Below are 13642 nucleotides of genomic sequence, written 5' to 3' on the forward strand. Positions count from 1 at the left end.
TCCCCGCTGCTGCTGGGGCTGCTAGAAGCAGCAGGAAATACAAATGAAGCTGTTGCGCATGCAGCTGTCTCTGCACTCCAAGCACTGCACGACGTACTTGGTCGCTGCTGCAGCCACAGCGAACCAGCAGCAGCAGCAGCAGCAGATGCAGCAGCAGCAGCAGGAAACAGTTCAGCAACAGATACGCAACTATTGAAGAGACACTCGGCAACGGTGCAGCCAGCAGAAGGGAAAGGGGAGGAGAAACAGCAGCAGCAGCAGCAGCAGCAGCAGCAGCAACAGCAGCAGCAGCAGCGGCAGCAGCAGACAGAGGCAGACGCAGAGGGAGAAGACTCAGGAGAAAGACAACTGCAGCAGCAGAAATGCAATGGGCTCTCCTCATGCAGCGAGTGCTCCTACATACGGCATGCAGAAGCAGCAGCAGCAGCAGCAGCAGAAGGCGCAGGTGTAGCAGCAGCAGCAGCAGCTGCAGCAGCAACAGGTGGGAGGTGCACTGACGGGCCGCGGTGTTTGTTGAGGACTGAAGGGGCTTTGCTGCTGGATGAATTGGCTTGCCGCATGCAGCAGCAGCTGCAGCAGCAGCAGCAACAGCTGCTGCAGCAGCAGCAACAGCAGCAGCAGCAACTAGAAGAACCGCGAATTGTATCTTTGCTTTCTGCTGTTATCGCCTTGGCTCCGCCTTCTCTTCTGGGGCCTGTGGGGTCTCTCTTGACGTTGCTGCTGCAGCAGCAGCAGGTGCTGCAGGAGCGTCTGCAGCAGCAACTGCTGCAGCAGCAGCAGCATCAGCAGCAGCAGAGTAGCGCTTCTGTCCCCGTGTGGGTGCTGCGTTTGTTTGCTGCGTTTGCTTCGTGTCTATCGGGGCAGTTGAGAGCAGCAAGACGAAGCCGATACTTTTTGTCTTTGTCTCCGTTTGTTTGCTGGCGTTGCTGCGAGTCTCCTGCAGCAATACAAATGCCTTCTGCTGCTGCTGCTGCTGCTGCACCTTCTGCAGCAGCAGCAGCAACTGCTGCTGCTGCTGCTGCTGCTGCTGCTGCAAGACAATGCTCTTCTTCCTGTATTGTACCCTCTTCCCTCATGCGGCGTCGCGTCTCTCGGGGCGGCATGTGGGCCAGCAGCAGCAGCAGCAGCAGCAGCATTGCAGCAGCAGCAGCTGCTGCTGCAGCAGCTGCAGCAGGAGATGCTGTAGGTTCAGCTCGAGAGCCTGCTGCTGTTTGTCTTCTCCGCTCAACGAGTTTGCTGTTTGTAAATGAAGACCCAGAAGCAGATGAGTTCCCTTCTGAACCACCTGCTGCTGCTGCTGCTGCTGCAGCAACAACAGAAGCAGCAGCAGCAGCAGACGGAGAAGCAGACGCAGAAGCAGCAGTTGCAGCAACAGAAGAAGACATTGGTGCTGGTGTTGCTGCTGCAGGCGAAGCACCAGCAGCAGCAACAGCAGCAGCAGCAACAGCAACAACAGCAGCAACAGCAGCAGCAGCAGCAAGGCCTCCTTTATATGGAGGTCTTCGCGTCTGTGCATTGCAGCTGCTGTCTCGCGTTCGTCTTCATTTGCAAGAGAGTGATGCTGCTGCTGCTGCTGCTGCACATTTAACTCTGCTGCGGTGTTTGTTTGTTCTGTCTTCAAGAGAAAGAGAGCTGCTGCCAGCCATTTATGAGGTGAACCAGCTATCTCCTGCTGCTGCTGCTGTTGCTGCTGCTGCTGTTGCTGCTGCTGCTGTTGCTGCTGCTGCTGTTGCTGCTGCTGCTGCTGTTTCCCCTAGTGTTGCTGTTGCTGGTGCAGCGGGTACTGTTGCTGCTGCTGCTTCTCCTGCTCCTGGTGCTGTAGCTGCTGCTGGTGCTGCTGCAGCGGCTACTGCTGCTTCTGCTGCTTCTGCTGCAATTGCTACTGGTGCTGCATTTGCTGCTGCCGCTGCTGCTGCTGCTGCTGCTGCTGTTTGTTTTAGGTTTGGCCTTCGCTTTTGCCGTCTTTTCATCATACCGCCCCCCTCGCAGTATTCACTTTGGCTCTCGGTTAGCTGCTGCTGCTGCTGCTGCTGCTGTTGCTGCTGCTGCTGCTGCTTTTGTTGCTGCTGCTGCTGTTGTTGCTGCTGCTGCTGTTGTTGCTGCTGCTGTTGTTGCTCTTGCTGCTACTGCTGTTACATTTGCTGTTGATGCTGCTGCTGTTGCCGTTGCTGCTGTTGCTGTTGCTGCTGGTGATGATGCTGCTGGTGCTGCTGCGGCTGCTTCCTGTCTTTTATTGTAATAATTTATGGGTGCGGTTTAGTGATTAGGGTTTAGGGTTTAGGGTTTAGGGTTTGTGGTTTTCAGGTATTTTGAAGTTGCTGACTGCCACCGCTGCGCATTTTATCCGAGACAAGTACATTAGGATTTAGGGTTTAGGGTTTGCGGTTTAGGGTTTGGGGTTTAGGGTTTAGGGTTTAGGGTTTAGGGTTTAGGGTTTAGGGTTTTCTTTGGCTTAATTATACTACCACTCACGGATCTTTTTTCTTAACATATGCAAATTAATTATTACTATTAATTATTATTATTCTTTCGACTATGATTATTTATTTATTTATTTATTTATTTATTTATTTATTTATTTTGGTTTAGGTTTACTAAAGAGGTGATGTCTGAGTTGGTGCTGCGCCTCATCTTCTCTCGCGCTGCTGTTGCTGCAGATGTACAGGGGAGGACAGATGAATACAAGTATATTTAATTAATTTAATTTAATTTAATTTAATTTAATTTAATTTGTTTATTTGTTTATTTGTTTACTTGTTTGTTTATTATTTAATTTAGTTATTTGTTATTTTGTATGTTTGTCTATTTACTTTATTCATTTATTTGCTGCAGATGTTCAGGGAGGAACAGATGCATGCAGACATATTTATTTATTTTATTTATTTGTTATTTATTTATTTATTTGTTTGTTGATTTGTTTATTTAATGTATTTGTTTATTTATTACTATTACTTATTTTTTGCTTTCGTAATTCAACTTTCGTCTATTATTATATTTATTATTACTACTTATTATTTATTATTATTATTATCAAATTATTATTATTATTATTATTATTATTTCTATTAATTATTATTTTGTTGTTGTATAACAAAGTATAACTGTGAAATAAAATATTATAAAATAATATAATTATATAGTAAAACATAATAATACAATAAAGTACACCAATATAAAAAATAAATAAAAAATAGAAAATAAGTATATACTGAAGTATAATTATTCACACATTAGTGTTTAGGGTTTAGGGTTTAGGGTTTAGGGTTTAGTGTAAATTAGTTGTTCAAATGTTTGATGTTTATATTTGTTTTTTTTCTTTTTTTTACAGGGCTCAGTTTGCAGTGCTGCATTTCTTTGCTTTTGCCTCTATAGTCAGACCAGAGCTCTTCTATTATTCTTCTTCTTTAGATGCAGCACTCTTTTGTTGTTTATTTGTCTCTCGTCTTGGTGCAACTTCTCCTCTTGCTGCAGAAGCACAAAGGGCTTTAAGAGCGCTGCACTGGATTGATCCACCAAGGGTAATCAAACACACTCTATTAGGGTTTAGGGTTTAGGGTTTGGGGTTTAGGGTTTAGGGATTAGGTTTTACGGCCTGGGGTTTAGGGTTTAGGGTTTGGGGTTTAGGGTTTAGGGATTAGGGTTTACGGCGTGGGTTTTAGGGTTTAGGGTCTGGGGCTTAGGGTTTGGGGTCTAGGGTTTAGGGTTTGGAGTTTAGGGTTTAGGGTTTGATGGTTTCGGTATAATGCATTATTTCTTTTTAGGTGTATTTGTTTGTTTCTTTTCGTTGGCGTTTACATTAATTGATGATTAATATGATTATTAAATTAAATTAAATTAAATTAATTAAAGAATTAAATTAAAAAGATTATTTATTGCTCGTTTGTTTCTCTTCTTTCTTCATTGTGTCTACACTGTAGAGGCATGTGGTTGTTCGTTTCTGCTGTACATTATTTCTTAACTAATTACATTATTAATCAGTTAATTAGTTAATTAATTAACTAAATAAATTAGTTAATTAATTAACTAATTAATTAACTAAATTAATTAACTAAATAAGTAATTAATTATGTAATTAACAAACTAATAAATTACTTAGTAAGCTAATTATACATACATATATATATATATTTATATTTATATGTATTTGTTTAAAATTGTTTTTCAGATATCTTTGAAGTGCCGCACAGCGATATCGGTGGCGGTGTCGCTGCAGCAAGGGAAAGACAGCAGTTTTGAAGTGTATAGGCAGCTGAGTTGTTTAAATGAGGGGTGCAGTTGGTTGCGTAAGCTTAAATTATTTCCTAATAATTTATTTGCTTCTTCTTTGTTGGATTCGGTGCGTCGTATGGTCGCAAACAAACACAAAAATAATACAAAAGAAACAGAAGCTATCGATATGCATGCGTATTGTCTATGGGCAGGTGTATGTACAGCTCTCGATATATGCAAAATGCAGCAATTAATGCACGTCTTTAAAATACAACTATATACAGCAGCAGCTCAAATAAACCCCGAAGCCATACATAAATGTCTCTGTGATTTCACAACCTCGCGCATTATCCGTGCTGCTGGGGTTTAGGGTTTAGGGTTTAGGGTTTGGGGTCTGAAGGCAAACGCTGGGGGAGGGAGACGTTTTATTGTTTTGCCTCGACTTTGTACTTTCCGTTTTAATTATTTATTTATTTTGTTCACTAAAACGAAGACGAATGAAATGCAAAAGAAATAAATAAATTAAAACCCAAGCAAACGTACTTTGCTGCTGCTGCTGCCGCTGATATTGCTGCTGCTGCTGTTGTTGCTACTGGCGCCAGTGACTGCTGTTGCTGCTATTGCTGCTGCTGCTGCTGCAACTGCTGCTATTGCTGCTGATGCTGCTATTGCTGCTGCTACTGCTGTTGTTGCTGCAGCTGCTCCTATTGCTGCTGTTGCTGCAGCTGCTGCAATTGCAGCTAGAGTGTGTAGCAAAGCTATATATATCAAAGCGGAGAAGTTTTTAAAGAGAATCAGGAAAGAACGTCATCATCAATGTTTTTGCTGTTTCTGCTTTTTTTTGTTTATTTTACTGCTTTATTCTCCATTTATAATGCAAAAGTGCAGAGAATAATATATTAAATAGAAGCAAAAATAGAAAAGAGAGACAAAGAGAGAAGAGCTTGACTGTGGCTGTGGGGTGTACATACACCTCAGCCAGCAAGCTTACGAAAAACGTAGAAGATAAATATTTGTTTTAGTTTTATTTTTTAAATTTGTTCGGTGTTAATCCAGCAGTCGCTTCATCCTCTCTACCCCTGTGCGGCAATCAAATAAAATAAACAAGCATAATATAAAAATTAAAAACAACATTAGCTGTACATACACCGCAAACAACAAGCAGCAATATACAAATAGAGAAAAAAATTATACTAAAAAGAAAGACAAAAAGAAATAATAGATTAAAGTAGACAAAGCTTCACACGAAGGAGAACCTGAAACAAATTAATTAGTTAAAACAAACAAACAAATACAAATAAAGACAAACAAAATATACAGAAAGAAAAGCAGAAATAAGCAAATACAACGAAAAACAATCAAACCAAGTACGAGTAAATAAAATAAACAGAAACAAACGCAGACACAAACAAAAAATGAGCAAAGACAAAGGCAAGTAATAAACAAAATCAAGAAAAAACAAATTAGAAATAAACAAATTAAAAATAAACAAATTAAAAATAAATAAATTAAAAAATAAATTTAAAAATACAAAAATTTTTACCGCCAACATTTTCGAGGAATTCCGCAAAAAATTTTGACTTCGCCTCATCGCCCTGAAAAAATAAATTAATTAAATAAATAAATTAAATAAATAAACAAATAAATTAAATTAAACAAATAAATAAACTTGAATGACACTAAATTAATAAAAGGAAACAGACAAATACAAAAAATAAACATCCGAGAGATAAAATAAATAATAAAAAAGACGTATAAGATGAGTAGAAAAATAAAAAATGATTAAACAAAAATAATACACAAAAAAATAAAACAAACAAATAAACAAACAAATAAACAAACAAATAAACAAAAAAACAAACAACAACAAAAGAGACAGAGAAAGAACAGAGAAAGAGAAGATAAATAAAGAAGAAGTAAATCGTTACAGCATCTTTTAGCACAAACAAATACAAAAAAGATAAGGAGAAAGACAAAGAGCAGATAAATAAAAAGTAAAGAAGAAGTAAATGCTCGTACGGCCTCTTTATAAAAAAAAACTAAAAAAACAATTCCTTTTAAAACAACTTCCGGTGCTTTGCAGATAGCAGCAGCAAAGCCCCAAACGTCAGCACGCTGCATGCAAAAGAGACAGCAGCAGCAGCAACATGCATGCAAACGTTTGCTTCTCCTGCCGCTCTGCTGCTGCTGCTGTGCTACTGCTGATGTGCTGTTGCTGTGCTGCTGTTGTGCTGCTGCTGCTCTCTTCTTCTTTGTTTTATTTGGTTTTAGCTAAACGCCCACTCTTTCCTTCTCCTCTCAACCCTAAACCCTAAACCCTAAACCCTAAACCCTAGCAACAACAACGGCAGCAACAACAGCAGCAGCAGCAGCAGCAGCAACAGCAGCAACAGCAGCAGCAGCAACATTTGGATTTACCTTTCCGCTGGAGAGCTGCGAAAGAAGAGGAGAAGATTTAATATACTTCGGCCCCAAACTTTCCCTTAGAAAACTTCACAGCCCCAACACAAAACCACCAGCAAACGCATGCATGCATGCATGCATGCATGCATGCATGCATGCATGCATTCCTAAACACGAAGAAATGCATGCATGCATGCATGCATGCATTTCTTCGTGTTTAGGAACAAAGCAAAGGAGGAAGAGAGAGGAAGAGAAAAACAACAAAGATGCATATATGAAATGATATGAGGATAATATAATATAAATACGAATACAATATGAATATAATATATAATCCTTAATATATAATACACTAAAGAAGCAAATGCAATTAAAACAAATAAACAAACAAATCTAAAAAAGAACAAATTAATAATTACCTTTCTAACAGACGCTCAGCCCAAAGAGCAGCAGTTAATGAACCCTTCCCAGCAGAGCGCAGTCTCTGCATGCAGCAGCAGCAGCAGCAGCAGCAACAGCAGCAACAGCAGCAACAGCAGCCGTTGCAGCGGGTGGCACTAGGTGCAGCAGCAGCAGCTGCTACTGAAGAAGCAATGGAAGTGAAAGCAGCAGCAGCAACAGCAGCAGCGACAAGGGCAGCAGCAGCAACACGAGCAGTAGCAGCAGCAGCAGAAACAGCAGCAGCAGCAGCAGCAAAATGTTGCATACCATCGCGCACGCAAAACACTCCGCCGCAGATTCCGAAGACTGGGAGAGCAGCCAACACTGCAGCAGCAGCAGCAGCAGCAGCAGCAGCAGCAGAAGCAGCAGTAAATGTGTGCTATGAAATGCAAACAAAAGAACAACAAGAAAAACGTTTTATTTAATTCTTTCTATTGTAAAAAAGAAACTGCTGCTGTTCTTCAGGCAATGAGGCAAAGAAAGACAATAAAAAATTGAAATATTATATTAAATATATAACTGTCATTACTCTTAGAATAACAAGACCCTAAACCCTAAACCCTAAACCCTAATTCCGTTTGAATTACCCTTTCAAAACTCTTGAAAGCTGCAGAGGGTTTATTTCTCTGCTTCTCCGCGGTCCCCAGATGCCACCAAGTTGTCGCTAAATCAGGCCTGCACACAAACCCTAAACCCTAAACCCTAAACCCTAAACACCAAACCCTAAACCCTAAACCCTAAACCCTAAACACCAAACCCTAAACCCTAAACCCTAAACCCTAAACACCAAACTCTAAACCCTAAACCCTAAACCCTAAACACCAAACTCTAAACCCTAAACCCTAAACCCTAAACACCAAACTCTAAACCCTAAACCCTAAACCCTAAACGCCAAACTCCAAACCCTAAACCCCAAGCTCTAAACCCCAAACTCTAAACCCTAGACCCTAAACCCTCACCTGCATTTAACAGCTGTAGCGTAGAGGCGTTCTGCTGCTGCCCAGTTGTGCAGCAACGCTTGCGTTTGGCCTCCTCCTAAATGTGCTGCTGCTGCTGCTGGTGCTGCTGCTGCTGCTAATGCAAAGGCTTTTGCTGCTGAAAGCAAATCACCCATCTCTAAATACGCTGAACCCAACTGCGTCCAACCCTCGCCAGCCCTGAAACACAAACCCTAAACCCTAAACCCTAAACCCTAAACTGTAGAGGAGCGGCGCATAGAGTTGAAACCCTCAACCCGAATACAGCCCGTGCATGCAAAGGTTTTAAAATGCTGCATAGGCTTAGTTATGTCCCCTAAACCCTAAACCCTAAACCCTAAACCCTCAAGCGGTTGAACCCTCAGCTCCAACCCTAAACCTCAAATCCCTAACCCTTCAATCCTTGCCTTCAAACCCTAAACCCCAAGCCCTATACCCTAACCCCTGAACTCTAGCCCTCTAGCCCTCAACCCCTAAACCCTAAACCCTAAACCCTAATTTTGATGGCGGACGTGGGGTTAAGAGCTGTTGCTGCATGCAGAACTTCAACAGCTTCTTCTAAAGCCCCTTTTAGTCGCGCCTGCTGCCCATACACCTGAAATGTGCAGAAAGATGTCGGGGCAATGGATTCACACTGCAATCACAATACACAAAACAAACAAATAACAATATATATATATAATATATATATATATATATATTTGTAGGATATATGCATGCAGCCATGCAGATAAACGAATGAACAAAATACAGAAACAAGCGCCAAACTCAGATGTATTTAATTGTCTTTTGATTTTTTTGTTGTTTATTTTGTATAAAAGGTTTGTTGATGCATTAACAGATTTTAGTGTGCTAACGGCCTGTCTATACATATATATATATATATACATATACATATATATATATATGTATATACATATATATATGTATATATATATAATATATAGATGCCTTAGCATTAATAAAATTTTATTTGCACTGATATATTTAATGTTTAGATGAAAACAAAGTGTTACTCTTATTATTAATATTATACAGGAATAAGTTCGTATTATATATATGTATATAAATGTATAATATATATATATATATATATAATAAACATATGCAATAAACTTTTTACTATAATATACTGAGAGTATCATTCTGTTTGTTTATATTTTGAATGGGCGTCTATACACTCCGTACATGAATAAAAAGCAGAATAATAAAGAAAAACAAACAAACAAAGCTGCAACAGAGGCTTGCTTTGCGCTTAGGGTCTAGGGTTTAGGGTTTAGGGTTTAGGGTTTGAATGTCTACTCACATTCTCTGCAAGTCTCTTTATTCCTTCTTTGTCGTTTTGCTGCGCTAACAGCCGCGCGTAATCTCCAACAAAATCCAAACGCGATGGATGACTGAAGTAAAAATGCATGCATAAATGCATGCAAGCAAGTGAATGCATGCATGCAAATGCATGCATGCAATGAATGCATGCAAATGCATGCATGCAATGAATGCATGCAAATGAATACATGCAAATGAATGCATGCAAATGAATACATGCAAATAAACGCATGCATAAATGAATGCAAGCAAATGAATGCATGCAAATGAATGCATTCACTAAATCGATTTGCATGCAAATGCATGCATACATCTGCATGCAATGTGCACGCATGCATGCACGCATGCGGAGTGTCTTACAGTTGATGGAGACGTTGAAATAATTTTATTGCTGTTTCATTCTCACCCAACTCGCATGCACACTTTGCTAGCTGCAAACAACAAAAATACAAATAAAAAAGAATAAAATAAGTAAACAAAGAAGAGCAAAGAACAAACACAAAAAGAAGAAAGTAAATAAACAAAAAAATAAACATAAAATAAAATAAATAAATATAAAATAAAATAAACGAACAAAAAATAAGATAAATAAATAAATAATAAAATAAATAAATAAAGTATAAAATAAATAGACAAAATATAGAAGAGAATAAATAAACAACGAAGCAAATGAAGATGTAAACCCAAACAAATAACAGACACAAGAAGAATGCTAACGGGTATGCAAACAAACAAACAAAAATAAATTAATTAATTAAGACAACAAAACAAATAAACAATTATGCAGCTTTAGAATCAAACAAAGACGCAGCAAAAGCTAGCAAATGAACGAACAAAGAAATAAAAGCATAAAAACATCAGCACAATTAAACAAAGCATCAGTAAGCACTCAACGACATACAATATAAATGTGAATAGACGTGAAAATACAGCTATTAATATAAATATATAAATATAAATATATATATAAATATTTAAACCTACATGCGAGAGAAGAAAAGGAGAATGAGGAAAGACAAGAAGAAGATTAGACAGACCTTCGACTGCCCGCACAAAATTATTTGTTTTTAAACAAAACAAAGAAAAATAAAGCTGTCCATACACCCCAGAATTACTTAAACCTAATGCAGAAATAAACTCATTACAATTCATTTTTAACAGTTCTTCTGGAAATAACAGACAGAAGGGAGGCTGCACACAAACAAACAAATAAATAAATAAATAAATAAATAAATAAATAAATAAATAAATAAGCACATCAACAGCAAAATAAATAAACCAAGCAGCAGAAAGCAATTGACAAAACAAATATAAACATAAATATAAATATTAAATGCAAATCCATGCTGGGGTGTATATACATGAAGATTTACACAATCTATTCTAAACCCTAAACCCTAAACCCTAAACCCTAAAACCAAAATTGGGGTTTACTGCCACACTAGAGGCGCCACAGGGCAAATATGCACTAGGGTTTAGGGTTTAGGGTTTGTCTGCAAGCAAGATACGAACCAAACGAAACCTATTAATCACAGCACATCAGCGAATGAAGATCCTAAACCCTAAACCCTAAACCCTAAACCCTTAAGCCGTACGGTAGGAGAATGGCTGTGGCTTCCATCTGCATGGGGGCTGGTGATGTTTGCTGCTTCTGCTGCAGTTGCTGCTTCTGCTGCCTCTGCTTCTGCTGCTATTGCTGCTGCTGCTGCTTCTGCTGCTGCTGAAATAACGCACTGGCCCCAGGCGCCTTCTCCCTCAGGTAGGCCTCCCTGCTGCTGCTGCTGCTGCTGCTCTTGTTGAGCGTTAACGCTGCAGCTGCTGCTGTTGCGGCTGCAGCCGTTGTTAGGAATGTCCTGATCGCATGAGAGCTGCACATCGGTCTGCATTGCCTGCTGCTGCTGTTGCTGCTGTTGCTGTTGCTGTTGCTGGTGTCTCCCTTCGTTGTTTTTCCTGCTGCTTTCGCCTGCAGCAGGTGCAGCTGCTGCTGCAGCTGGCGCTTCAGGGGCAGGTTCAGTACCCTCCGCAGCAGCAGCAGCTGCAGCAGCTGCAGCAGCAGCATTAGCTGCTGCTGCTGCAGTGTCTGGCCCTGACCAGGGTAAAGGGCCATGAGAGCGGCCTGCAGCAAACACTTGTGCTGCTAAGACATCTGTTAGGTCTTCCCATGCAGCAGCAAAAGACGGGCAGCTGCGTATACACTCCAGCAAAGCAGCAATCGCCTCCGACGGACGCTGCTGAGCTGCAGCAGCACCACAAACAAACAACAGAAGCAGCAGCAGCAACAGCAGCAGCAGCGATAATACAAAGGGAAGGTCTTAGACAGTCAGCAGCAGCCACAGCGAAACCTGCTGCTACACAAACAGCCGCACCTAAACCCTAAACCCTAACAAACCCTATGTAAACCCTGACACCTACACCCTATACTCGAATCCGTAAACCCTAGTGCCTAAACCGAGGAGGCTAAACCCTAAACCCTAAACCCTAAACCCTAGTTCCGGTATAAACGATTTTCTCGTCAGCACTCCCCAAAGCCGTGAGCACAGCCACCAGCAACAAAAACTCTAAACCCTAAACCCTAAACCCTCGTTAAACCCTTTCTTTCCTTTACCTCTTCGTACGCACGCCAGTAACCACCAGCAAAAGACATCTAACCGCCGCTGCTGCGCCAAACCCTCAAGGGTTTCGCCAGCCCTCAAAGCAGCGGATTGCAAACCCTCATCCTTCAGCCTCGAGATGGTATTCTACGCAGCAAACGCAAACCCTAAACCCTAAACCCTAAACGCTAAACCTTGCAACGTGAAGCAAGCAAAAGTAGGGGAAGGTATCGTATTGAGATGCAAACCCTCAATACGATACCTTCCCCTACTTTTGCATGCCTTGTTGCAGAATTGCATTCTGGCGAATAACCCTAAACCCTAAACCCTAAACCCTAAACCCTTAAACCCAAACCCTAAGACGCATGATAAAAGCATGTATGCAATGTGCATGTAAGTGGAGCAAGCAGCGCAAACCCCCAACCCTAAACCCTAAACCCTAGATAAAGGGATTAGGGTTTACGTACTTGCGTTCGCTTTCCTACGGCAACGAGATGTGCTGCTTTTGTTTGTTGTTTACTCAATTCCAAATACAACTGGCAGAAAAGCAACAAAGGAGGCAATGCTTCAGGGTCTTCTCTGCACACCCAACGCATGCATGCATGCATGCAAGAATGAGGTGTACATTATAGAAAAACATAAATGCACCTTATTCATTATTATTATTCTGTTTTTTCAAACAACGCATGCATGCATGCATGCATGCATGCATGTATGCATGTATATACATGTGCATACATGCATACATGCATGCATGCATTGTCTGGATGTGTTTGTTTTCTGTTGAGCTGTTTGTTTTTTCATGCAATATGTTTTGCAAGATGCGGGTGTTGTTAGTTAGTGGGATATCAGGTCTTGCTGCTGCTTTATAAGTGTTTAGTTCTCAGACTTTCTCTGGCTCTCTGCTTCTGTGTTTATTTCTTGTCTTCCTCCATTTTATTGCATTACTTTGTTTGCTTTACACAAGGCGAAAAGACTGAGAAGCGAAGATGTACATACACTTGGAGATACAGTGCGCGACGGAAACATACATATGTTTTGCAAGATGCGGGTGTTGTTAGTTAGTGGGATATCAGGTCTTGCTGCTGCTTTATAAGTGTTTAGTTCTCAGACTTTCTCTGGCTCTCTGCTTCTGTGTTTATTTCTTGTCTTCCTCCATTTTATTGCATTACTTTGTTTGCTTTACACAAGGCGAAAAGACTGAGAAGCGAAGATGTACATACACTTGGAGATACAGTGCGCGACGGAAACATACATATACATAGCATTAAATATATTCTATTTATTTGCATTCCAAATCATACATATATGTAATATTATACGCATGATGCTGTACGTTGCATGCAATCTGCATTTATAGGAAACTCAATCCAAAGTAAGCAGTTAGCGCTATGACTGTAAAGATACAACACTGCTAGAATAAAAGAATATGGGAAGTGTAAATGTATATACACCTGAAATTAAATACAAAGAAAATATTATACCAGTGCATGCAAGAATATGCATGCGCTAATCGCATGCAGTTAAATCGCTAAGGGTGTCAGCACGCCGCTGCAAATATATTTTCAAATATAATTAGACATATATTGAACATTTAGACATATATATATATATATATGTCTGCATTATATTCTGCTCGCGCTCCACTATAAGTACCCTAAACCCTAAACCCTAAACCCTAGCTTACAAGTGGTT

At 40.4% G+C, this 13642-nt stretch overlaps 2 protein-coding genes across 2 annotated transcripts in view; one reads left to right on the forward strand and one right to left on the reverse strand.

The window, feature by feature from the left end:
* Positions 1-2369, forward strand: part of EAH_00043970 (hypothetical protein, conserved) — a gene marked incomplete at both ends in the record, with an annotated part of 6673 nt that extends 4304 nt beyond the window's left edge. Inside the window, 3 exons of the mRNA XM_013394937.1 lie at positions 1-1653; positions 1941-2007; positions 2305-2369. The exon at positions 1-1653 is cut by the window's left edge and continues 2057 nt beyond it. Of these exons, the coding sequence (XP_013250391.1) occupies positions 1-1653; positions 1941-2007; positions 2305-2369 (1785 nt within the window). The remainder of the gene's footprint in view (positions 1654-1940; positions 2008-2304) is intronic.
* Positions 2370-7027: 4658 nt separating this feature from the next.
* Positions 7028-12314, reverse strand: EAH_00043980 (hypothetical protein, conserved; the record flags this gene model as incomplete). The annotated part of the gene is made up of 9 exons (XM_013394938.1): positions 7028-7096; positions 7641-7728; positions 8013-8210; positions 8543-8664; positions 9337-9427; positions 9717-9787; positions 10952-11592; positions 11962-12094; positions 12303-12314. 9 exons carry the CDS (start codon positions 12312-12314, stop codon positions 7028-7030), a joined length of 1425 nt encoding a protein of 474 aa, XP_013250392.1.
* Between the last annotated feature and the right edge of the window lie 1328 nt (positions 12315-13642).

This window comes from Eimeria acervulina, genomic scaffold (genome assembly GCF_000499425.1).
Source record: "Eimeria acervulina Houghton genomic scaffold, Eah_scaff598, whole genome shotgun sequence".
In the NCBI taxonomy this organism is placed as follows: Eukaryota; Apicomplexa; class Conoidasida; order Eucoccidiorida; family Eimeriidae; genus Eimeria; species Eimeria acervulina.